The sequence below is a fragment of the Hippichthys cyanospilos genome, chromosome 18, assembly GCF_059441005.1.
Source record: "Hippichthys cyanospilos isolate Australia breed blue-spotted pipefish chromosome 18, RoL_Hcya_1.0, whole genome shotgun sequence".
Classification (NCBI taxonomy): domain Eukaryota; kingdom Metazoa; phylum Chordata; class Actinopteri; order Syngnathiformes; family Syngnathidae; genus Hippichthys; species Hippichthys cyanospilos.
Window position 1 is genome coordinate 375,182 of NC_142386.1, and position 25,868 is coordinate 401,049.

Sequence of the window (25,868 nt, forward strand, 5' to 3'; positions counted from 1 at the left end):
TATATATATATATATATATATATACACACCGTATTGAAAGGATGCACTGATGTTAGGTAAAAACCAAAAACCTCTAGCTTCAGTGCATCCCTAATTGTATTTAAATATATCAAATAAAAAATGTCAGGAAGATAAAAGCTGGGTTTATTAAGAGGACGCACGCGTATAAATGCACGGGGTTGAACACAATGACATTCAGCGAGCTCCACCGAGAGAAGCTAAAGCTAATCACCCGCCGCCGCCGCCGCCGGCGCACGCGAGCCGTCGCGCTCCGACACGAGCGCTACAAGGACTCTCTCGACGACGTCTCTTTTAGTCGTCCGCCAAGGCGGACTCCTCCTCGTCACGCCTGCTTCCTTTCGAGGCTCCCTTGCACGCACCCGTTTCAGAACTTGGGACTCCTCTATTAGTGGCTTTCGGGCTTCTGTCAAATTGCTTTATGAGGATTTTGCACCAAAACAAACTTTTCATTCTTCTCGCGGCCGGAACGTTAAAGAAACGCGACTTTGGAATTCGATGTAGCCGCGGGCTTGGAACGGGCTTCGAGGGATCCTCGCCCATCTCTGGGAACGGTCCCTTTTCCCGTCGGGGATTTCGATTTCCTCCAGCTCGAGACTAATGGCTGCCGCCGCGGCTCACGTCAAAGGTCCTTTTCCGGTCAAGGCGCGGGACCGCTCAACCAAAGACGAGGGGGAGGCGTGATTCTATCCGCTGCGGGCCGGGCCCGACTGCCTTTAACGGGAGCCTCTTTGAAAGTATTTTGTCCGGAAATGTAAAAGCGCGCATCGGAGTGAGAAAGCCAGCTCACCCAATAAGGCAGCGTAGATAAAAAGCTTCGACGAGAAAACCATTGCTTCCCGCGTACATCGAAACAGGCCCAAATACATCCCCCGGTCACAAGAATCTTGAAAAGCATATATACTGTACATACCATAAATTATCAAATATATCATCCAGTGTTTTTCAGATTGCATCATGCCGATCCGTCCGAAACAATGGCGGGCGCTGACCTCCGACGTCTGACGCGGGGCCGGAAACGACGGGAACTTTCCTCCTCGTCCCGCCGCCGTTCGCCGGCTCGCGCTCGTCGTTAAACGGGCGGGGGGCGTGGCCCAGTCGCGGCAGGTACGCCGCCTTTGCATTTTTTTCTTTTGCGAGTTGGCAGCTTTGGTCTGTTTGCGGCGGGGGTGTCCAAACCGCTGGCCGCGCGGCGTACGAAAGAAGAGCTTTTGACACAGCGAGTTTGGACGCTCCCGCTTCACGGGCTTCAGATGGCAAAGTCCGCAGCAACAAATGGGGGGGAGCTGGATTGCGTCGGCGGCGATGTCACGAGGGCGGTCAGTGCAAAGTCTGTAGGAATGTAATGACACTATGGCACTTGGTGCAGATTGACGAGCGACTGAGGGACGGACGGACGGACGGACGGGCAATGACAGACAGGGCGGGTTCACGGTCAGCGTTCAGTAGTACGGCCGGGCCGGCCTCGCTCCGCCATGTCTCAGCGACGTGTGATTTCAGAGGCGTCTCCGGGGAGGGGCGGGCGCGGGGGGCGCGGCTCGGAAATCGGCGAAAAGTCGGTGCCGCTTTGACGTCCCGGTCGCTGCTTGTCGCTCGCTTGTCACCTGACAGGATGAGAGGGCGGCGCGTTGGCTGGTTAGTGCTCCAGCCCTATCCAAGCGCTGCGGAAATATTGCTAAAAACATACAAAAATCCTTTTTGCTTCCCAGAATGCATTGCGTGGTGCAATTCATGAATTTTCAAGCACATCAATTCTTGTCAAATGTTTTTGTGTTACGAGTAGTTGAATGCCTATCATATTTAACGCATTTCCGATCAAGGCCCCCCCCCCCAAAAAAAAAAAACGTATACTAGAGTTGTTTCTCACGCTCCTTTAACCTATTTGTATTTCTTTGTTTTGTTGAAGTGCAGAACACGCAGTTTGAATGTTTGGAACCCAAACGTTTGGGAAAAAGTGTCTCGTAGATTCTCCTACGTACTGTTGCTCTTTTTGGTTTGAATAGTATGGCTTGATCAGATCTCGTCTGACGCTCCATACGGAAAAATAAATGACGGGAGGTGTACAAACATCCTCTCGGATCGATATCGGTATGGGACAGTACTCAAGACGGCTATTGTGTCTGAAGCGAAAAAGGTGCATGGGAGCATTTGTCGTTGCGCTGCGTATTTGACTGCAAAGGACGGATTTAATTGGCCATCCGATTATTCGGCGGCGTCGTCGTCGGTGTGTGTCTTCACCGTGGGTATGTAATCAATGTCGAGGTCCAAAGCCCTTAGGCCATCTGTTCGGACCTTCCTGATGCCACCAGCACCAGCCTGTGACCTAAATATTTTCCCTGCATCCATACCAACACATGTTTTGATGCCCCCCGCCCCCCATCCTTCCCAACAAGCAACAACAGTACCGCGCCGCGGTTACTGCTGACACCAAATGTTCTTTACATTCTCAAGTATATCGACTGAAATAATAACGCGCAGGCTAATTGGTCCCAGGCTCAAACAATTATGGGCATATTCCCCGTCGCCCTTATTTTTTGCACTTAATAAAACCGCCCTCGCTTCATTCACGCTCGCTTCCATCTGCTGAATCCGCGCAGCTAAGTAAAGACGCGGGCGGGATACATGGGAGTCAGGACACGAGCTTCTTCAAGGTGCCATTGCGATTTGAAAGAAGGTGGCGCGGCCTTTGGACGGTAGCCTACGTGCCCCCAAACACAAGTACAACTGCTGCGACAACGGGATCAGTGCCCGGGAGCTTGGCGCGCTTCCATTCTGGCACGCGCCGTAGCATACTGACCACGGAATCGTCAATCGGTTATTACGTCGGCCGGGTTTTGAAGGAGACGCTTTCCAAATCTCAACAGCTGTCTAGCAAATACTTGTATTTTAGAAATGTATCAATCTGGTTTGAGGGCGAACCACAGAACCGAGAGGGTTTTTTCAGAGGTAATCGCCATCACCGGCAAGCGAGGGTACGCTCGACATTTCTGAGAACGCGGGCAGCGGGGGAGTTCGTCCACGTGATCAAAAGGTATCAGCAAAAATTGGACACAATGAGCGTACATTTAGGACACGTACGCAAGCCGTCATTTGCAGTCTAAAATCTCATTAAATAGTCAAGACGTCCCCGAGGCTATAAATAGATGTCATGATTCCGTCGTCGGCTACGAGGTTGGCCCGCCCCCTCGCAGCTTTCCCGCTCTCGAGCTAACGGGAGCTGGCGAGGGAATAAAGTCCAATCGAGCTGATCCAGTGTTTTGGGACTGACGGGATGCGGATGATGATTAAGGCCCTTCCCGGCTTCACACTTGAGCACCAGTGGAAGTGTATGCAAAAAGGGCTCAAATGTTTCATCGCCGGCACAGTGCGTGACGCGCGGGGTCTTCCTCCCCGCCGCCGCCGACTCGCGCTCGGCACAGTTTCCACTCAATGAACGCGTGAAGGTCTGCAGCTGTGTCAACACTTGGCTTTGGACGGCGGTTACAGAAGTTTAGCTTCAAGATGGGATTCCCTTCCCCGACAAACGAGCAGGAAGGCCCGCCCTCGGCGTACCTCAGCGTTAGACTGGCGTTGTCGATGGCTTTGACGGTTTAGAAGATTAGCGCCGCACCTCACCCTCGTTTATCGGCAAAAGTGTCGTCGCTGTCTCCACCGACGACCTGCGCCAGACCGTAGAACGGAGCTCGAGACGCTACGACCTGGGGACGGGCGCGATCTTTCACCGTCAACCCAATTCAACTGTTTGTCCGCGCCCCGAATTGGCGATTGAACGCCGTTTCAGAACAAGGTCACGGTTTGTATCGGGAGCGGCAGTTGTAGTATGAAGACTAGTGGACTTCTTAAGCTGCGACATGCTTCTGGGAACATGTTGAAAAAGTTTTGGGGCATTCATAATGGTTTTTCCACTGAACCAGCAGCGTCACGCATAAATCAATGAACACTTCATATGGGCGGGTGTGACAGACGTACGTAAGAGGAGACTGAAAATGCATTGCGCTAGTTCAACAATCGTTAGCCGTCAAGCATCATTAGGTAAAGTTGTGTGAGTCACCCTTTACTTTTACCAGTTAAATTCTAATCAAGCATGTAACACTGACGGGACAAGCTGAGCTAACATGAAAAATCACCTGGCTGATAACCGCTTCCAGGACTATTACCATACACCTTTTTGCGCATTCAATGTTTGATACGGTGTCAGGGGAAATGAAAGCAATAAGAATTTGGAATTTGCCTGAACGCGATAACCTTTCAAAAAACCAAAACAAAAAACAATCCAGGCCAGAGACATTTTGGCTAATGCGTAATCACCGAGTCAAGAGTTTACTCTTGTTTTGCTTTACTGGGCCGGCGACTACGTTTGCCCTTCATTGTGTAGACTTGGCTGCCGTGCTGCCCTTTGTCTTTTTTTTCCCCTCGGTTAATAATTGGAGAGCTTGGGCAACATGTGCTTACATCTGATAAAAAAAGGCCAGGAAGCACGCAAGGCAGCGAACGGGGTAAACTCTTGATAAGTTAGGTAGAGGGTCAAATGACCACGCCAAGAATGCGAGACACTTTTTCAGCATAACGCTACTGGAAGCAATCGGTCGTGTGTGTGTTGTAAGTCTGGATAACCTCACGACAGGGGAAGTATACCGCTGTGCGCCAGGCACGCATTTTTCTTTAGCGCCCAACCTTTTCAGGGTCGCGGGGCGTAAGGGCCAGACCCGGTCGAGGGAAATTCCCCGGACCGGCCAGCGGTCGGTCACGGGCTACATAAAGACACTTGAAAAAAAAAACAAATTACCTGATCACACCTTGACCGGAGCGGAGGGCCGAGAGAGCTGGCTCAACCTGATGAGGGAAAGGAGACATTTGGGATACGCTTTTAGAACCTTGATGTTCTCAAGTATGACTTTAAACCTAGTGCGACCAACGGGGATTGCGACATGGCCCAAAGTGGCCGACCGACCATCCAACGGGCTCATTTGGACGTATTTTGGACCGCCGGCCCGTAGTTGAACTTTAACCCTAACCCTAACCCTAACCCTAACCCTAACCCTAACCCTAACCCTAACCCTAACCCTTGACATGTGGAGTGCGGCGGGCCCAGCAATTTTAAAGGCCAACACTGAAGAGTCAAAGAAAGAAATCCACATTTTTGACACGTGAATTGAATGAGCTGAAGCTTTTGGAATTTCCAACGCGAGCGAGCCTGTTTTGTGGAACGCGTCTCTTTGCGACAATATGCGGCAATATGTATGGTACGCACGTCACGTTGAAGTTTTGGTCGGTGGGATTCGTTTTGGCAAAAACGTACGAGCCCCCATGCTGTGGTTTTATTTGGAATATGTGGGAACTGGAGCGCTGTGAATCAGATGAATTATGCGAAAGGAGAAGCGTGCCTAAAAAAATGGATGGAACAAAAAACAGAAATAACGCGTGCGGGGCCTTCACGCTATTAGCTCAAATTTGAGATCATCTCAGGACGGAGGCATCGGGTTCGAAAACACTCCCCGTAGCCCTAAACGGAGATGCCCGAGCGTTCGGCACCGGCGGGGCGGACGAGACGGGTCTGTTCACACATCGCTTGGCGTAAATGCGCGCGTTTCGGGGGCACGCGATGAGCTCCGGCTATTATTGGAGACCGCGTGGCCGAAAACGGCCGGCGGCCTCGAAGTAAAAAAGTGCTCCCGGAAGCTGGAAATCCACGCGCTCCAGTGAGTATACCAGTTTGACTCGGCGGCTTTTATAAATAGCCAAGTACCCGCGGACGTACTCAAAGAAGGGGAAACGGTGCTCTGGAAAGTCGGTTGGAATTTATATATCAGAGGCTCCGCAGCGTGAATGTAATCTATAAATATCGCGGAACAACCCCTGTCGCGCGCCGGTTGCCGCGGCCCCGAGGAGACGACGTTACGTAAGAAGCGCCGCTCTTGAAGTTTTCCTTCATTGAGATGTCTTGCGCAAATCCGCGGCGCGCAACGCCGACGCTCAAAGCATATTTGCGCATATGGCGGATTTATACAACTATGTGAGCTATGCAACGGTATGTTTTCTAAGCATGAATATGGACGTACATCCGACATAGCGCTTGTCCTCATCGCAATCTGTGTGTTGTTAGTCTGGCTGTGCGTTTTTTGTTTTTTTTTGCTCTCTTTACTCTCAACAGCACTGCAGACTAGTATTTCTTATTGACACAAGTGGCTCTCGGGGTCATTGTTGTGTGCCGCTTGCCTTTTTCCGGGAGCGGAGCCCACAGAAACCACACCACAGCTAACTTATGGCAGCCGTAGGCCTACACCACTCAAAGGCCTCTGTAAAATTATACATTTGACAACACACGCGGGGCATATTAACAGCTTGGATTAACCTGACTGGAGTATTTCAAAGTACTGTACATAACTCTTACCAGGAATCCTTCCCCATCATTTCCCAGCGGCGTGACTTTTCAAGCTCTTACAATCGATAATAGTTTATTTTTGTTGTCCCCCCCCAGTTTAAGCGATAGCAAATGTCTCGTCGTGAAGCGTTTTAGTGCGGGAACAACCAGCGAAAGCAACGAAGACAAAGAGGCTCACTGACTGGAGACGGGACGTCAGGCGTCCGACTGCCACCCTGTCTAAAAGTGTCCTTCATCTTTTAACGGGAAGGAAGTCATTTCTGAGAACGCGGGCGGCAGGGGAGTTTGTCTATGTGATAAAAACACGGACAAAATGAGCGGAAAAAAACCCCGAGACGTCACACATCACCCACTTGCGTATGCCTTTTAAGGCCACGGACATCTTACTGTGTTCACAGTGGGGTGTTAGACAAACACAAGAGGTGACAACTGCTCGCAATAAAATGTACATCATTCATAAAGATGGCCACCAGAACAGACTCACCTCATCTCTAGAGCACTTTCGCTGACTGATCTGTGGGTCCGTCCATCTACGTAGCCAACTAGATAACTAGCTGGCACAGCTACCGCCGCGCATGCACTAAGCGCTAGTTTGACGAGGCCGAGGGATCGAGGTCTTTTAGACACGCTGAATCAATTCCGTGAATTTTTTTTTTTTTTTAAATGTTCATTCCGTTGGGGTTTATTTAAATCTGTGGACCAGCCAATCAAGTTAACCAGACCCGGCGGAAACCTAACATGCGCAAAGCCTTGCTTGACAAGCGGCCTGTTTTGATGGGGCGCACCAGCTTTCGTTTAAGTGGCTGCATATGTAGTGCTGCGGTGGAAAGTGAAAGGTTGGAAATCAGCGTGTTCCACTATTCCTCTTTGACTGTAAAATTTCATGCTTAATACTTGCTTAATGGATGAGTGGAGCTACTACAAACTCTGCACTTTTGGTTTTGGCTGTAAAAAGGTCGACGAGGCGTAACGCGTGTGGAAAAGGTCCGCAACGAAGGAAAGCACACTTACTGATTCTGAGCCTTCTCTCGGTCATCCAGAAAGAAAAGCGCCGTGGCCAGGAAGAACATGCCGCCCAGGACGATGATGAAGGGACAGAGCATGAGGGCGTAGCCCAGACTCAGGAAGCGCCACAGCGCCGACGTCGCGTAGCTCTGGCGGAGGCTGTCGGAGATCTGCAACGCGCCACAGGAGAAGGCATCGCAGATGAGAACTTGCTTTCGGTATCATTTTAAGGGTCGCGGGTGATCACGTTAATTCATATGACAGGTCTTTGTCTGAAAAAGAGCTTGGCGGCAGCGGGGCTACGAAGGAAACCAAGAGCAATATTAAAGTATTTATTTATTCATTCATTCATTTGTACTAAAGAGGGAAGCTCTTTTAACGTACCAAATATTCAATATTTTGCGTGCGATGGGAAAAAAATAGAGCCGTAATCCTAATCCCCTGATATTTTTGCTGGCGGTTATCGGACTGTCGGAATGTGATATCCGCCCACTGTTAAGTAGCTTTTCCTGGCATGTCAAAATCCCCAAAGCAAGTAAGTGGCGGCTTTGCTTCCGTGTCAGTGGATCAAAAGATGAGCGGCAGGCTGCGCGGCGGCTGCAATCCGCCTGCCCGTGCTCACCGAGCGTCACGATGACTCGGTTGCACTTGCGTGTCAAACCTCAGCGTAGGAACCGAGGCACTGAGCAATGACGCACTCGGAGCGTTGCGGCTCTCGTCGGTCGGTCAGTGGTGTGAAACTTTCCCTGCTGCGGCTGGATGGAAAACGTTAGGTGCTTTGGTTAAGAGTGCTGATACCTTTCAATTCCAAAAACACCGGGCTCAGTAAACTCTTGTAAAGCTCTATGTTGGGAACGCAACGGTTTCTTACGCGGTTAGCCTCACGCCGAAACACTTGCGCCGTATGGTAGAGAAAGGTATCAGAGCCGCCTTTTTTCTTTGGGAGAGCGTATCGGCGGCGAGTTCTTCGTGACTTCGCTCCGAAACCAAAAGAAAAGAAAGGAGCGCACCAGAAAGCCTCGCCGGCCGCCGCTAAGAATCGTTCAAAGACTTCCTGACCAAGCCCCCTGTGAGCGTTCCGTACGATTACACAACATGTGACGTTCGTCCGTCAGGAAATTGTTCCCGCGATAACCAAAGGGGACTTTGATATCCTCCATGTCAGAGCGGAGTTGGCGGTGACTCACGTTTTTGCGTTTTGTCATGCAAGCGCCTGACTGTTTGTTACGCGTTTCAGTTTTAGTTTTGGTCGTCTCTTAATCGGAAGGACGAGAAGGCTTGTTGAGCGAATGAGGTTACAAATGAGTTTCCTTCTCGCCCCCTGGACGCTGTTGTGTGTTGCGCATGTGTGAGGGAGCCGCCGGGTGCGACTCTTAAGAATGACTCTCTGAACGGTGCTCTACCGGACCTATGAAATTTGCTCCAATGGAAAAATTCCAACGGAACAACGAGGCCTCAGACTTCCTCCTTTTGCACATTCACAACCTACAGTAAAGCTCGGCTTTTAATTTCACTCAGGGAGTCTCACCAGGCCTATCAGGTATGGACTTCCGGCATCGCCCAGTAGATGAGAGGTGAAACTCTGGAACGCCACTGCCGTCGCTCTTCGGGTTGGAATGACCACAAACTGCACAGGGAAGTGACAATGAGTAAAGCGCAAAGAATTTTCTCAAGTGATAAGACATACTTGCTATTGTACACTCGAGCGAAGAATAAACTTAGTTGACACACCCGCACATGTGAGTTGACATCACTCGCTAGCGTGACTCACTTTCGTCAAACAAGCCGACGTTTCGCTAAGTCTCCGCCGTCACCGTTAGTTTGTTTGGTCTCGTGTCGTATTTGCTTTTCTTCTGGTTCATTTCTTATCTTCCGCTTGACTTGAGCTCATCTACAGATTCGGTCGCCGGAACGGCGGCGAGTCTGGTACCTAGTCTAGTTATCGAAAGGGATTTTGTTCCTCTGTAAAACGGTCGCGGCCGGCGCGCCCCAAAAACAAAAGCGTTTCTCATCACCCGGCGAAGGGGCGATAACCGTTTGGGGAAAATCTCGACTCGGGCGGGGCCGAGGTCTACTTCGAGCGAGCGCGACAGGCTTAGCGCTTGAAAAAAATACTTTCGGAAAAGAAAAGTCCCGTCGGACTTGGCGGCTCAAAATACAACGCGGGTATTTGCAATTAAATGGGTAAAATAACCAAGTCCCCGGAGACGCCGGGGATAAGTATGGGTTTGGAGTACTCGCCATCAAAATGTCGGCTGTTATGGCCCAGTTCAGGAAGAGCAGCGTCTCTCCTATGAAGATGCAGACCTAAAATAAAGAGGACAACATTTTGCATTATATAGCGGCGGCGACGAAGAGCCGGCACTTTCCGCCGTGCGGCTCCGAGGCCAAAAGCCACAAGAAGACTTGAACATCATAGCTGCTGCGTGTGGCCATGTACTGCCGAATACGAGCGCCTGGGTCGCCGCGGTCGGCAAACGTGTCATTAGGATTTGGCTCAATCGTACGCAAACACGCAGGTCTTGGGCTTGATTCCGATGAGACAAACCCAAAAGCTCCACGGATGATAAAGATGATATGCCTTGCCTTTATATATAGGCTATATCCATAGTTTGGCCCCAGCTACTTTACGCTCTTCTGGGTGGAGCGGTAAACTCCGAATAACTTGTTGCGGTCATACGTACGGCACATGAAAGGTGCGGCAGCAGCTGCCGTTTCTATTTGGCCATTTCCTTCCGAACGCAGCCGTCGGGATTTGTTTGCGGCAGATCTATACGGGGCCGCTTCTGTGCGGCGCGCTTTTGTGTGACGCGGGCTTCCTGCACTCTGCTCGCACGCCGGATCCCGGCCAAAGCGGACGCCGTGACCGAGGCGGAGCGAGGAAGAAAGGACTTTGCTCCCATCGGCTATGTGAGGATGATACGACAGCCGCGAGGGGTCGATCCGCTTTGGACGAGGCGTAGCTACGAGCGCGTCGCGCCCCGTGATGTGACACAACCGCCGCCAAACCCCAGCTGATCCCTTACAAGAGGGGCCGCGCCGTCAGATGAATTTGCATTTTAACAAGTGCGACGAGGTCTGACATCCTTTGGTTGGTGGCTAAAAGGAGCGGAGTCACCTGTTTGGCTTTTTCCGCCTTTCCATGACGATAACATAATGTCTACTTTCAACCATTGACGGACCCTTTTGGAACAAGTCCATATTCCGTAAAGCTTTTCCGAGCCGACAGGGTGATAAGCGACACTTACGTAAGCTCCTGCGATGTTCTTCTTGGCCACCACAAAAATAAGGCAGATGAAGATGGCCGAGCCCAGCATGCTGACGGCGCACACCAGGGGGTCGGCCCGTTCCGTCTTCTTGCGGCACAGGCGCGTGGTGGCGGCCCCGATGAGCACGCCCAACAGGCCCGTGACGCACGTGATGGCCCCGAAGACGAGGCTGGACGAGACGACAAAAGCCAACGATGAGAAAGCGTTCATGCTGCTGCGCCTTCCGGAGTGACTTTTCAACGCTTTTGTCGCACCTCTCGGTGCTGCTGCAGATCTCTTTGTTGTCGCACGGCTCGGCGATGGCAGTTTTTTGCACCACCTGAGCTCTGGCAAGGTAGATGGGAATCCACATCCCAAAGGCGCCCGTGGCGAAGGACACGGCGGCCGACGCCAAGGACGAGAAAACGTAGCTCCGGCTGAACGTGAAAAAGACGCACAGACGCACAAAGGAATATTGAGCAAGGGCGGCGTTGTCCAATTCCTAGGCGATAAAGCCGCCTGTTTGGCCGTCCCCATTCAAAATGTTTCCGTTCACGCGGAGAATACGGCGCCCCGCCTAGAATATACTTTGCGATCAACCCCCGCGGCCGAGAGGACTTTATGTTGTCGAAAAGCTATTTTAAGAAATATGGCCGGCAAAGGTCATCCCACGACAAACGCGCGCAGTGTCGGCCGCACGTCCGACGCTGCCTTGGCTCACAGTGGAGCAGTGTTGCCGAGCCGTCGACAAAGACTCACTGTGTCCGCTGTTGACATTTGCGCCACCCTAATAGCTTCCGGAGGTGGGCCGCGCTAGGATGGATATTTTCATCCGGGAGGTCTTTTGCACGCCATACTTACTTTTTGGCCAGCGCCTTCATGTCGCACAGCCACGAGGTGCGCGTCTTGATGCGCCCTCCCATCTGGTCGGCGCTTCCTCTCTTCGGCTCGGGCACAAAGAGCAGGATGAGGGCTGCTGCCGTCATCCCCAAAACTGGAGACACCTGCGGGGACGGTGGCAGAAAGGCCGGCTCAAGACCAGTACGCGTGGCTTGCAAGACAAGGAAGGCTCCGCGCCGCGCAGGCTGTCTTCTCTTTTGCCGCTGTTCTTCTGTGTGTGTCAAAAAGCCTCTTTGAAAGTTGCTACGTTTGTCAAGGAACAAACTCAAAACCCCCGACCCCCAAAGTTCCGTAATTGTATTTGGCAGGTCAAAACTCATAACTTCACTCATTTGATCCCATTTTCATCATTGGACCAATGACAGTAATTATTAAACAATAAATCAAACTTGGTTTGTGAAGGAGGACTACGGAGTACGGCGTCAATTTGTTTCCTGCTGCATTTTGAAGACACCCTTTGTTGCACGCACGTTTTCCAAAATTCCCTTCATATTCAGCGAGGCACGCCAAACCGTGACTTTTAACCCCCGGGCTCCCACCGGAGCCATTCGACACTTCCTGTACGTTTGGATGGTTGGCGATCCCACAACGGAGCCCCCCCCCCCCACCTCTTTTCTATGGAGCTCCTTTTTTTTTGCCGAGCACCTTTTGGCCAAACAAGGAAGGCGGCGGGAACACAAAAACAAGCGGAAGCTCTGTCGAGTCATTTTTTTACTGACGGCAGGATGCCGCTGGTGAAAACACATTTCGTACCTTGGTTATTTGTTTTCCTCCCGCATGCCGCACCGCTGACTAATTGGCTTTTGGATCGTTGCGTTAGAATGTCACCGTGGCCACGGTGGAACAAGCCGCCCCGTTCGTTGTTATGTTTTTAATGTTCCACCAAGACCGGGAGGACTTGACTTCCTGTTTCCCCGAAAGGAGCGAACTACCTGTCGCGTCCGGGAATCCAAAAGAAATCCTCTGCGACCCGCTGAAGGAATGTTTCTTTTTTGCCTTTTAAATGTCAGCCGCCTCATTAGAGAAGTCACGGTCGACATTGTTTGGCCTTTTGAAAAGATGACCCCGAAAGCAAGCCGCACCCGGGGAACCCTTTCAGACATTTCTCTGGTTTGCTTGCATTACCAGAGGGAGGCATGCGACTCACATCTGCGGTCGGGGGTTGCGGTAAAAAAGAAAGCATGCAGAAGAACAATGTTTACTCTCGCGCTCATCCATATCTCCGTCATCGCCAATAATACGTGGAGAAAATGTCGACCTTTTTTGCTGCGTTATCTGTTTTTAGCTCTAGCGAGTTATGTTTGGCCACATTAAGCTAATCCAGCTTGCTCTGACAGCATTTCATGGTTTGGGTGAACTTTTGTTCTGTCTAGATACATGATGATTGATTTTAGTCTAAAAATAGTTCAAATAGAGCAGAGAAAGATTTATGGCTGTGTGGCTATTGTTGGTGTCTGCTTGTATGCAATAAAGTAGATGCTGAAGGTTTATAATTACAGTATCAGCTGCGCTAATTTCAGTTAGACTCTCTGTTTGAGTTATACGTTAGCGCTAAGATGGGGATCTTTCTCCGGCAAAAAGAGAACGAATGCCCGTGAAGTATTGGTGAGTAGGTCTGTTTCTAAGTGTGAAAGTAGAATTTTTCGTCATAGAAGGCTTGCAATTACACTTATGCTTTTGTTTGTTTGTTACGTTTGCGGTCATCTCGACCTCGGGGTCAACGTGAACACGTTCTCCAAATTTACTACATCGGCGCTAGCCTCGAGTGTCACCGAGGCCGCTTTCAAATCCAGTCGCTGTCGCGGTTTTCCGAAGGACGCGGCGGCGGCCCCGGGCCCCCTTTGCGCCGTCACTTCTTCGCAACGTCCAGCTTTGCGCGCCCCCTCCGAACCCGGAATGACGACGGCGCCGAGCGCAGCCCCGCAGGAGGGGCTCTAAATCCGTCCTCGCGCGGGTTTGTTTGTGTGTATAATGTAGCAGTTGATGTCCTCACCCTCAAGGCCCAGTGCCAGTCTCCTGCAGCTACCTTGGCGCTGGTGCCCAGGATGTAACCCAGTCCGCTGCGGGAAAACAACACAAGCCATTAGCCACACGCCACCGACGCGCGGATGTCATTTCCATGTAAAGCGTATGACCCGTCATCCCCAGTTTGCTCTTTGTTTTCCGTGCTTTTAAATGCGGCCCGACTGAAGAGTGGACCATCTTCCTACTTGACGTTGATGAATACGGTCTGCGGAACGGTCGCTGCTTCTGGGCTAATTGGCCTAGTTGTGAAAACCAACGTGCCGTGCGCTGAGCTAATTATTCAGGCACAGGGTGCGCGGGGAGTTCTAAAAGCTTATTTGAAGGAAAAGGGAGCAAAAGTAGCTGCGATAAGTCGTTATGCATGGGCTCTGAATGCTGCTTGAGCCTCAAAGGACTTTTGCTGCGCTCCATCCTGCGGCCCATTCATCTTTTATCACTCCGCTTTGTTTACCCTCCTCCTGTGGTCCTTCGCTTATTGAATAAAGTCAAAGACGCGCTCCAAAATGCTTCCGATTCCCACACCCCTGCAGCACATGTTCAGAGTTCTGCATTCTTGAGTGGGAGATGAGGCTGCAGCTGGAGTAAGGTAAAACACCACGGCTTCTTGATATGCCTCAGAGATAATATCCAGGGAGGCGCATCAACGCTACGCGGGTATGCATTCGCCCCAGGAATTACCGACGCGGAAGGTTGCGTCATCGCAAACAATAACTTAGGAATTTATGAAACCTTTCGGGGCTGCGCGCGCACACGCTCATGCGGGAGCGACGCTGAGAAGGAAAGAAAGGGGGCGCGCCAAATACCGTCCCGCTACTCACGTTAGAAAACCCCCCCAAAAATGAGGCGCCGCCCTGGTAATATCCCGCGCTGGCTTACCTTCCCAAGGGGATGGCCAGGTAGAAGAAAGAGAGCATCATGGTTCGCTTGTTGTTGGTGAACAAGTCTCCGATGATGGTGGGGGAGATGGACGAGTAGCTGGACTCCCCGATGCCCACCAGCCCCCGGGAGAGCACGAACAGCCAGTAGTACTGCAGAGAAAGAGAGAGCTTTACGTTTCAAGCGGAGGAACGGCCGGAGGTACCTCGCTCGCGAATCTTGACCATTATAGGCTGGGGGAAGCGCTCGCATTGGCAAGGGCATCGGCGTGGGCAGCTGTTTCTATGGCGACGTAGTCTCCGGAGGGATACGGTAATCCCGTGTTTGAAACGTGACCAAAAAATGGACTCTCTGAGCCCCGAAATGGAAAAGAACGACTCTTTGTCCTTTTCCAGCCGGCTAGTCTTTTGCTACACCTTTGGCAATTTGTAACATCGCGCGTTGAAATTCCTCTTGCTCTAATGAATGGGCAGAGAAAAATGTGCTTCGGGGCGTGGAGAAACGGATTCCTCATTTCCGCTGCGGGCACTTCTCAGGAGGGAAGGAGCACTTCATTCCATCTCGGCCTGACCGCATTTGCCGCCCGTGCAAATAAATGACTGCCACCTTGTCTCCGAGCTTCGGACGGGCTCCCGGGACCGGAGCGCTTCCCACGTCTGCGCTGTCATTCCTTCCGCAGCTGAAGCGGCTCGCTCCGAGAACCCCGACGGTCGGCTTTTTCGGGCTGCCGGTCATCACGAACGGTTTTTGACTTAAATTTAAACCGTGCTCAGCAGCGCATTTATTTTCCTCCTCCTCCTCATCCGTATCCCTCACCGTAAGCCTTTGCCTAAGAGGTGATTTGCTGTCTTTGTTTAAAAGAGATCAGTACCAACGGCAACTGTGTTAGGCTTTCAAGGGGTACAGTCACTTAGATGCTGATTTAGCATATTAACACAGATCGTGTTGGACCTCGGCGGAGGTCTGCACTTTCCTATCGCTTGAAGACGTCAGGCCGTTTGCTCTCTCTCCGTGTGATTACCCCTGAGGGTAATATTATTGTTGAATGCGCACAAAGGCTTTGAGGAAAATGAAAACAAAACTGTTGAGGGCTCGCTGAACCGCGCCCTTATCTTTTATAGAGCTGCAAGCGAGACTAAGCGCTCGTTGATTGGACGGCGGGCGAAGATATGAAAAATGCTGAGCCTCGCCGTCATTTCGTTTCCCTTGTTTCAACACGAGCACATCCCCGCTAATGAGCTTGCGCTGGTTACGCACCGACGTGCGCTGCCGTTGTCCGGCCGTCTGGCTCGGACGCACCGGCGCGCGCCGCCGTTGTCCGGCCGTTCGCTTGGACGTACCTCTTTGCTGATGAAGGAGCTCAACAGCGTGACGGTGGACCAAAAGAAAATGCCGCAGCTCAGGATAGCCTTTCTGTTGAAGCGGTCGCCCAGGTAACCGAAGATGGGAGCCGCCACCATGAAACTGCAGATGAACACTGGAAAAGGAGCAAGGAAAGACAATTTAGGAAAGCCTTTGGAGGCAGGCAAAAGAACTTCCCAGTGGACCTCAATAATTCCTCCCCCTCCTCACGACGCCAAAGTCACATAAGTGCTTGAAAATGCCTTTACTAATTGCTCCGCTGCAGCGAGGCCTCCTTCTCTGGGATCCTTGTCAATATTTATGGGCGGCGGCAGCCTGATGCAAAGGGATCTTGCGGATTTTGCATTTTCAATCCGCTCACGCTGACTTTTGAGTAGCAATAGAAAGGGCAGAGATGTTGCTCTTGACAGCAGCGGGAGAGCAAAAGGAGGCAAGCTGCTCTTTTGACACATTGTCAGCATAAAGACGTGGAGGGGGGCGGCACCGCGTTACGTAATATACGACACAAAAACCCAGCGGTCGTGACGCATTTACTCTCAAAATCATTTTTACGTCGAAATAACCTGAAATTGCATTCATCTGTCGACGGCCCTCAAAATCAACACAGGTTTTGCAACGCAAGATCAAATATACAACTATAAGAACAAAAATATAAATAATGTCAAATGTTTTTTCTACCCAAGCCTGAAACAAACACAGAAACAACAATTCGAGCCGGGAAGTCCTTATTTGGCTATATATTTATAAATATATGAATATGCTTAATGTGAATAGGGGGTGTGGGGTGCGTAACGCTAAACGGGTCCATCCAGCTTCCCCAAAAGATACACACACAAATGCACGCACACACGCACTCCAGCTCTTCCGCGTGAGGTTTTAATTTTAGACAGGGCCCGTGTTTAGCAGCTTATCAAAACCACATCTCTTATCACCGATATGTTGATATGAACTCATATCACCCTTTGTGTATTTCTTGTTTGTCATTGCGTTTTGTCGATGAGATGATCATTATCGCCGGGCGGCAACCTCCACGCGTCGAAGCGCTCAGGCGCCTCGACGAGATTATTCGGCGCTAACCTTGTTAGCTGCCACGTGCTCGGATTGAAAAGCACGGCACGAAGCCTCAAACGTCCTCAAATGTTTCGGAAAGAAAAAATGAACGACGGCGACGTTGATGTTCGTAAAATTAGCGTGTCGTGATGCGCAAATAGGGGACTTGATTTCAAGCGTTTTGGTATTACCGCTTTATGTGTACATAGAGGCTGAAATGTGCAAAAGTCATCCAAGTACTTTGGTGCAAAAAATGCTGGATGCATTTTTTTCCTTTCACCCTGTCAGCAAAAATGTCAAGGCAATCGCAGCAGCAATTGTTAATGTGCTGCATGACAGTAAAAGATACGGTAGGAAGGCCGACTTTAAAATAAATCTTAGTTCACCATATAATATCACGACTACATGACCCTACATGCATCCCTTTCCGGTGTTTACCGGTGGCTTGGGCTCCACTACAGCTGTACGTAGCATAAATTAGCCACTAGCTAGCAGCGCTCGCTCAAATGCTCCATATAGGCCGGCGTGACGGATGCAAACGACGGCCTGAAACTCTTTCTCTTCCCACTGACCACCTTTGAACATTTTTTGTTTTAAACCCGAACGCTCGATATAAATTTCTTTGAATGTCAAAAGGGCCCAAATACTCGACGGCTAGGGCCTGAGCCTCCGGTCCGGTATAGTCCGAATACTTATCGGAAACGACTTTATTGGACCTTTTTTCCTCCGTTTGCGGGCCGTACCACATTTACTAAATGCAAATGTACAGTGGAAATGTGCGGTGCGAGGTACGATAAGCGAGCCTTAAGCAGGCGCGTGAAATGCTGTCCGTCTGCGCATACCACATTCCACGTTGTCCACCACGGCCTTCCTGTTTACTCAATCTAATGGGACACATCCACATGTCGGTTTGATCCGAACAAAGCTTTCGGAGTGTAAGTCCTGAAAGAGCGGCAATCTGAAGTCAAAATAGTAAACGTGCAATGCGAAGGCGGCGGGACAAGCCAAACGGTTGTGTGGATGTTTATGCCGCGGGCCCGGAGAGAGACCGACTATTTTCATCATCTCGCGTTGGATAAAACGCCCCGGATTCTTTTCAAGTTGTTTACGCGGCTGTACATTGGAGGAGCTAAAATTGGAGTAGAGAACTATACATGTATCCACGATAAACAAAAATTCAAGTCGAGCTGTCTTCCTACACTGTCCAAACAGCGGAGTTAAAAGTAACCAAATTATGGGTTATAAAAAGAAAAATTCAATACTTTGGTCAATTTGACCTGAGCGAGCCCAGAAAAGGGCTTGTTTTGTACAACACGAGCTAAAAAAAAACGGGTTTCCAGTCTCGTTCCCTTCCAAGTCTAGTTTGATAAAGTTTCCTCGTTTTACTTTCCTCAGCTGGATGCGGTGGCGCGGAATTTTGCTGCGAAATGACTTTCTTTCATTTTCGTCTTTCTTTTTCCCCACTTCCGTGTCCTTCCTGCTTTGAGTCCTACATTCTCCTCTTTACATGACACCAAAATGAGTCGGTCAAACCATAATCTTAGCTAAAATTAAGCCCATTTACAATTTTATTGACACTTTAGTGTTATGGCCTCATTCATAAAGGGGGCATGACATTAAAAGCAAACCTGTGGCGCTTTTAACCATGTTCCAATGTTGATTTTTCACAATAAACGCACCCAAGTGTTATTTTTCCTTTCCGCCTCCCCGTAGCGCCCGCGAGAGGGAAAATACACGTCGACATCATCCACGTCCTTTAGTTTCATTTCGGTTTCGGAGCTGAGGAGGAGAGATTTTAGGGTTAGGGCTAGGGTTAGGGTTTGTGGCCAAAATGTGTGTTTGGGAGCAAAGGTCATTATTTCACATCCAGAAACATTGGAAATCCAGCTCTCGCTTTGATTGGCCAGTGGCTCCACAGAAGCTCAGGAGATGACTCATGCCTATGAATGCGAGCCACAATGAATAGAGGGGGCATCGGGAGGAAATACACACACGACTGTGTTCGCGTGAGTGTGTTTAGGCGTGTTCTGTTTATTCAACAAGCCCTGTGAAATTGCCTGCCAAATATGAGACACACCTGAAGATGCCACCTGTGAAGCTCAACATTGGACTGGGGCGTGCGTACGGTTTTGGATCGCATCTGCTTGGAATAGGAGTATACAGGAGAGCTTACTCCAAAAAGGAAGCGATTCAGTTTGGAAAAAAAGCGGACAAAAGCAAACGCAAAGGAGGCGCGTTAGGCCCGTTCTCCAACGGACCTTCTGAAGTCAAAAAGATGAGCTGCTTTTATGCGCCGTTTCTTTTACAGGCTCCAGATACGTGTTTGCATCGTTACGTACGAAACGCGCATCCATTCAAACATTCAAAGTCTCAACCCAGGCGAGTATTCGCACTCTAAGCTATGACCGTGCCGACGAAAATCCTTTGTGCCCCAAACCAAAATAAAGTGTGAGATAAGTTCACTTGGTACAGAAAATCCAATCGAAATTGGAGTCTTTGGGTGAAAAGTACCAGTATATTTTTTTACCAGGTGAAAAAGAAGAGCAAATAACGCAATTCCACATAATTATGAAAAGATGATTTTGAAGAGACTGAATCCTGAGATTTAAAACGCGCGTGGTCGAAGAGCGCATTTGATCATTTGCGATCACGGTGCGCGGAAGCCGCGTCGGCAATCCTTCGCTTGCGGGTCGCGCGACCAAAGCCAGAAATCAGGTGAGCCGTAATGATTCGTCCTTTGAGCCTTGAGCGGTTTCGGGCGACTCCGAGGGCCAAAATGTTTTTTCGCGGGTCATTTTCGAACGCGGTCGTGAAAGACGTTATCGGATGACTGCTTTTTCTTTCTGGAAAACGGCTACGCAAGTAGGGCTTATACGGCGGCGGCAGATTTCACGAGAAGTCGAGCCAGGACGGACAGCTGAAGGAATTTGACCGTTTGCACAATGGGAGGAGTACAAAGGGCCGCGTGCAATAAAATGCGGGTCCGTGCGTGTCTTCAGGCTAGACGCTGTCAATCAGACCCATTTTTAGCCCCATTGTCCCGTTCTGGGCCTGTTTCCGTGTCGCTGCTTATCCCCTGGCAAATTCTTGCACGATGACAGCAGCCTTGCGCGCTGACAAGCCTTACCGGGTTATCGGCTTGCTTTGCGTCTCTCCTCACTCTCCTGTTGTTTATTTACAGAAGTAAGAAATGGTCAGTTTGAACTCCGTCACTGCCAGTCAAGTCATAATTGATCATGAAGCCTATTGGTGACTTAGATGATTTTCTCCAAAATGATTTACTGCAAGCGGTGCCTTTTTCTTCTTCGACGTGTTTGCGACGCGTAGTGAAAAGTGCAACGGTTAACCCGCTCAATGCCGGCCTGGTAAAATCCTCGTAAATTCCCAACGGCGTTTTCCTCAATCGGCGTAAAGTGACTGTAATGTCGTTGCGCAAAGTTCGAGCCCCTTTCCATTTTTACTTGACATGCTAGCGCTACGCTGTCCTTGTGACAAAAGGCGTCCTGTCAAGTGAGGCTGCAGCGCGCAGCCGGGAGTTTGTTTCCCCCTCTAATGATTAATGAGGCCGCCCGCGGCGGCTGCGACACTTCCATTTGGACATTGGCACGTATCGGGCTTCTGCTTTGGGGATTCCCCTTGGCGCGCCGTGTATTCCCGCATTCCTCGCGTTTCAGATTAGCTCAAATTTACCCCTCAGTCGCCCCTCCGCTCAGTCTTGACCGGATCCGCGGCCTGGGAAATACCTCCGCAGCTCCCCCTCGCCCCGGGTCGGAACGGTTAATGCCGACGGAAGCTGCCGTCAAATGCGCCCAAACTCCCGCTTTAAACCCCTTTTTATTGTATCCAATCTTCCCGCCCGTCGCGGTCCGTCCTGGCTACCCGCAGCCGGGGAGGATTACACGCCGCCGCCCGGCAACATCATCTTTTGCTTATTAGCGGCACATACTCGAGGCAAACACACGTGTTAAGAATAAAGAAAAGCTACTGGCGGGAAGTCAGAGTGGCTTTAGATCCAGATCGCTATTTGAAGTCGCGAGATTCCTAAAACCAGCATTTGGGCAGGAGCCGCGGCCCCCGCCCGCATGCGGCACGTGTCGTCGCGCGTCGATCGACTTTGGGGCGGCCAACGGGCAGCGGCGTTATTGCTTTGCGGACGCAAAGTGAAAGGGGACGCCAATCGTGGCCAACAGCTGCCCTCCTGCGAGAGCCGGCCTGTAAAAATATTCCAGATATAGAGACGTCGGCGGGCTAATGTCCGTCAATCATTGGGTCATCGTTCTATTCCAGGCGCCGCAGAAGAGGGCCGCGCTCGATAGGCCGCGGAGCAATTATTTGGGCGCCGGAGGAAATGATGCCGGCCGTTGAATGCAACTGGCCGCGGGCGGGTGTATCTCTCTTTCCATCTGCGTCCCTCGAACTCTTCCGAGCTACCAGTGGAGTGACAACAAGGCGAGAACAGCTGCCAAATTGCTGATAGAGAGAGAAAGAGAGAGAGAGAGCGCAGCACCGAGGGACGTGACGAGGGCGGGAGGCAAAATAGTAGCAGCTGTGACTGGTCTAAACAGCTGATCAAGCACTGCTGGCTTCAATTCACGCCGCAAAGTAGCAAACCGAAGATACTCCGCACCGCATTTTTGATCAACTATAATACCAACGCAGCCGGTAAAGTAGGTACTCAACAATGGAATAAGAAATATTTGCAAGTTAGTTTGAACTATATTTGTAGGCTAAATGCTAAAAAGAGTTTTTTTTCCACCAATATTTGACCTCCATTTTCCCAAATACGGACAAAAGGGTTAGCGTTATTACATACAGTATAAACCGGGGGTGCGCAACGTGATGGCGCTCGATGGCTCAGAACGTTCGTTTTGGGAAATCGCACGACGCAGCGGGGTATGCGAAAAAATAACTCCATATGAAGCCGAATAAAGATTCTTTTTCGCGTTCGTCCTCGTCCTTAAGGGTGACCGGAGCTCAGCCGAAATCAGTGAAGAGTTTGGGTTTCGGGACATTCCCATCCATCCAAGCCAACGATTAAGTGGGTTTGGATGTTTGAACGGAGCCGGGGTGGCCGGCCTGCCCCCCTCCCTCCCTGCCTCCTCCCTCGGCACCTGTGGCCTCATTCCTTAGGCTCGCATAGCAGCCCAATGACAGACTGACACCATGTTATGAGCGCAGGGCTGTCATGTCATTTTGTGCGTGCGCGTGCGTGTAAAGGAGCGCGCATGTGTGGATATCACATTGCAGACAAGGCGGGCCGCACACAGACCGGAGTACCGGAGCCGTTTCGAGCGGCTCCTCATTAGGGCCTCTTGAAGGCCCGATATTGCTTCCACGCTAAGCCGGCTGAGGATAATTACGTCGCCGGCTCACGTTATGACGGCTAATGAATCCGATAAGCCTTTTTTTCTCATCTGCCTCAAAGCGCTGGCGTCGCGTAGGCAGAGCGCTCTCCGTTGCCTCGGTCTCCCCTCGCTCCCCTTAAGCAGAGGTCATTTCATCCAGGCGAGCAAGCTTTTGCGTTAACCTTCGGCGCCCTCCGTGCCCCGGGGACCGTTCCGGTCACCTCGAGGGAGGGCCGTCGGAGCGGACCCGTCCCAAGAGCCGGTCCGGCGGGCTCGGGTCGGAGCGTCTCCGCGGCCCGAGCGCTCCGGGCTCGCGTTTTCAACGGACGCGCCTCCCGGGGGATGATCTCATGGCATTGTTGTAAACAGCTCTTGGCATCTTTACATCTCGCTCACGATCCCCGAAGGGAAAGTCTCTTTTCACTTGGCGATATGACAGCGAGGAGAAACGCTGGTCTTTTTTGCACGCGGTTACGGTTGGGGATTCGGTGTCTTGCTCGAGGGCGCTCGACGGCATCGCGTGGGAAGGGAAGGGTCCCCTTTCCGTTCCGCAGCGAGCGCTCTCGATTCATCCTTGTCCCCGGAAACTACAAGCTTTTTCCTCACTAGTGCCCAAGACACATTTAGTGAATAGACAGGAATAGCAGTCCAGTGTCGTATTAAGCGGAGAAATTCACAGCACTACCAAAGCCAAAAAGGTGTCCCCCCCGGCTACCGCCGTACAAATGATTCCATCTTGACTTTTTACACTCTGGCATTTAGTTAAACTGTACTTAGGCTGGTTTTATTGACACCCTCGCCCAAAGATCCCAAATACAAAATCGTATATTCCTCAAACGAAAGCCTCTGTTTTCTTTCTTGTGTTGTGAGTCGGGTTCCGAAAAGTGTGAGGGCGACCCGAGAGCGGAGAAAGAGGGACGCCGCCCAGCGCCTGTCTAACGCCTCCGCCGGTAGTTTGCGGAAAGTGCCGCGACAGAGGCGGTGAGGAGGGATGGAAGGCAGAGCAGCTCTGGCCCGCAGGTGCTCACAGAGACTGGGATTGTTCTCCCAGGGGATGGAAGTTGGCTTGGGAAGGGAGCGGTGAGCCGGAGGGCCAGGAAAATGCTCCAAACATACATATATGTATATATTTAGTCCGTACACGCAGCGGCACCGGGGGTCGGCCTTCCGAGCACACTCGTTACATCACCCCGTGAGCTCCCCTTGGCGCCTCCGCTCCCGAACCGCGCCTCTACGGGTCGCGGTCCGGACGTGGAGCATTCCTCGCTCTGTTGTGAGAAAAGGTCATCCGGGGATCAGGGGCCAAGCGGAGTCTGAACGGGCGGCGCGTGCGGCGTCTGCCGCTTTTAGCCGCTGCCGATGTGTCAATAACCCCCATTGTGCTCCCACCCAAACGGAATCAAGGGTCGAAACCCGCCTGTGCCTCCTGTTTCTTTCCAAATCTCCCAGTACCAAACGCACCGGCGAAGAAGCGCCTTGACATGTTCACACCTACTCTACTCGGACTTGAAAAACGTCCGTTGCCGAGCGGCGAAGCCAGGGAAAAGTAGAAAATGGGGACGCTAAAACGGAACGGGGTGAAAATTAGATTTGGAGGTGATGAAATGGCTTTTTCACTGGAAAAAATAACAGGCCGTGCTTTAAGTGTGGTTTTTTTTTCTCTCCCTGAAGGATATTTTTGTCTCGAAGACACCGCTCAGGTCACCCTCAGTTAGCTTAGGAGCATCAAGCATGGAGGAAACACTGGGCTGTATTCTTTTCCAAATACAGGCCGGCCCGCCGGGCCTCAATGGAGCTTTGTGCGCCCCGGCCACCGCGTTGAAATGACTCGGAGGCCGCGTTCACACAAGACTGGCTCCTGTCCTCCAATAAGAGGGCTTTGCGAGCTATCTCCTTAAAAAGGTGGATTCATTAGGATGGAGATTAGAGGAAACCCTGCCCTAAAGCGAGGCGCGCACGTATTAAGGGTGCGCGCCTCGCGTGTCAGCGTTGGGGAAGCGGCCTGCTTTGACTCCTGATTTCCAGTGCATTTTTCTTTCTTGCCTGACTGCTGCTGCTGCTGCTACCAAAACAGCGCCACGTTGAAGCAACATTAGTGCAATGTGTTTCTATGGGCAAAACAGACAAGTTTGACATTTTTGAAACTTCCGTATAACATCGGTCTGCGTAGCTCATCCTACGACTTGCGGCTTATGGTTTGCTGTGGCTCATCCGTGACAAGACATTGGTTTTGCCTCATTTTTGCCGCTTGGGCTTCTATACCGGTGCGGCTTACGGACCGGAAAATGTGGTCATGATTTTGTTGAAAATAAGACTTTTTTAGTTTGATGCACTCAGTAATAATATGGTCATTTGAGTACCTTGGTTAAAAAAAAGTGTTTATCGATTTTTTTGAGCAAGCAAAGAAAAAAAATTGTCCGCATACCCAAGATTTCATTCAAACTTTGTCGGATATCCAAAATATAATTTTTTTTTCCCCATCTTTTTCTAATTCACACTTCGAGGCAGTGAAGGTTTCATTCGCCCCTGCAAACGCATCATACCGTATATTTGATACTATATAAAAATGGACGGTCCTTCTAATAAAGCCAGTTCACCTTTTGACCCAGTTCTCAATTTATGGACATTTCCCAAAATAGACCTGCGCCTTAGCATTACGGTTCAAAAAATATGCTTCAGTATAACTTTGTATAGTAGAAGGATGAAAGACGCATACCTGTTTGCAACAAGGCGACTACGCTGTCCGACACGTTGAAGTCTTTCTGGATGTCAAGTGCAACACCTGCCAACGGGAGAGGAAAATGTCAGAAGACACTCTTGGATAATTATTCAACTTGACAAAACAAAGACGTTTGGATCAAAACGATGGATGGACGGCCCTGTCGGGCGAATGAATCGTTGAGCAGAAATAGCACTTAAGTAACGAAGCGCTCGATTGACGCAAACATCATTAGCGCTGGCCTGCGATAATTGGACAATTTGCGTTTTAATGTCACCGCGCGCGAGGACGGGCCGGAGGTTAAACATAGCCGACGGCTCCGCTCAGCCTCGCCGGTGAACGGCGCCGTCGCAACGGCCTTGTAGTGTGAGAGCCCGCGAGGTCTTTGAAGGCATCTTAACCCTGTTTCTGTAACCCGAGCGTGGATTTTTTTTTTCCCCTCCAGCGTTTGGGCTCTCGATGACGACAGCGAGTTATCGAACCATAATTGTTGAACGCAACTGCCTATCTGGAACAAGACATTCGGTCAGCGGAGCGTTTATCAGTCTCCCCTCCCAAATTCGGCCGGAATCTTCAGTAATTAGGCCAGAAGAAGTATGCGAACTAGCCGGGGCATACGCTCAGCCTCTGCGTGGGGGGATCCCCGCGCCGGATGGGGGAGTGCCTCTCTCCATTTCGGACCCACTCTCACTTACACACCTAGTAGATACGAGTAACCAGTTCAACCTGTAACATGTAACTAAACGCAACCGGGTGGTGAGACGTGGAAACGCAAATTGGAATGGATGCGCAATGCCAGTCCAAAGCTGTTCGAAAGCGTGTATGCCAAGCGTGCGTTCGCTTTTGCACCGGATTCAAGTGCGGCGGTCTGTGCTTATCTGGAACGGATTACATAGCGCAAGTGGCTCTGTGTTTGTGTAGTATCCTATCAGAACCAG

General features: G+C 50.8%; 1 protein-coding gene across 1 annotated transcript in view; it reads right to left on the reverse strand.

Annotated features, from left to right (window-relative positions):
* The window catches only part of spns2 (SPNS lysolipid transporter 2, sphingosine-1-phosphate), a 37,114-nt gene continuing 11,246 nt past the window's right edge, over window positions 1-25,868 (reverse strand). The window contains exons 2-13 of the mRNA XM_088441313.1: window positions 24,928-24,993; window positions 15,795-15,931; window positions 14,455-14,606; window positions 13,547-13,613; window positions 11,515-11,657; window positions 10,929-11,090; window positions 10,654-10,843; window positions 9,647-9,712; window positions 8,934-9,032; window positions 7,412-7,575; window positions 4,805-4,851; window positions 1-1,622 (exon numbers count right to left, since the gene is read on the reverse strand). Coding sequence (XP_088297439.1) covers window positions 4,809-4,851; window positions 7,412-7,575; window positions 8,934-9,032; window positions 9,647-9,712; window positions 10,654-10,843; window positions 10,929-11,090; window positions 11,515-11,657; window positions 13,547-13,613; window positions 14,455-14,606; window positions 15,795-15,931; window positions 24,928-24,993 — 1,289 coding nt within the window. The 3' untranslated portion in view covers window positions 1-1,622; window positions 4,805-4,808. The remainder of the gene's footprint in view (window positions 1,623-4,804; window positions 4,852-7,411; window positions 7,576-8,933; window positions 9,033-9,646; window positions 9,713-10,653; window positions 10,844-10,928; window positions 11,091-11,514; window positions 11,658-13,546; window positions 13,614-14,454; window positions 14,607-15,794; window positions 15,932-24,927; window positions 24,994-25,868) is intronic.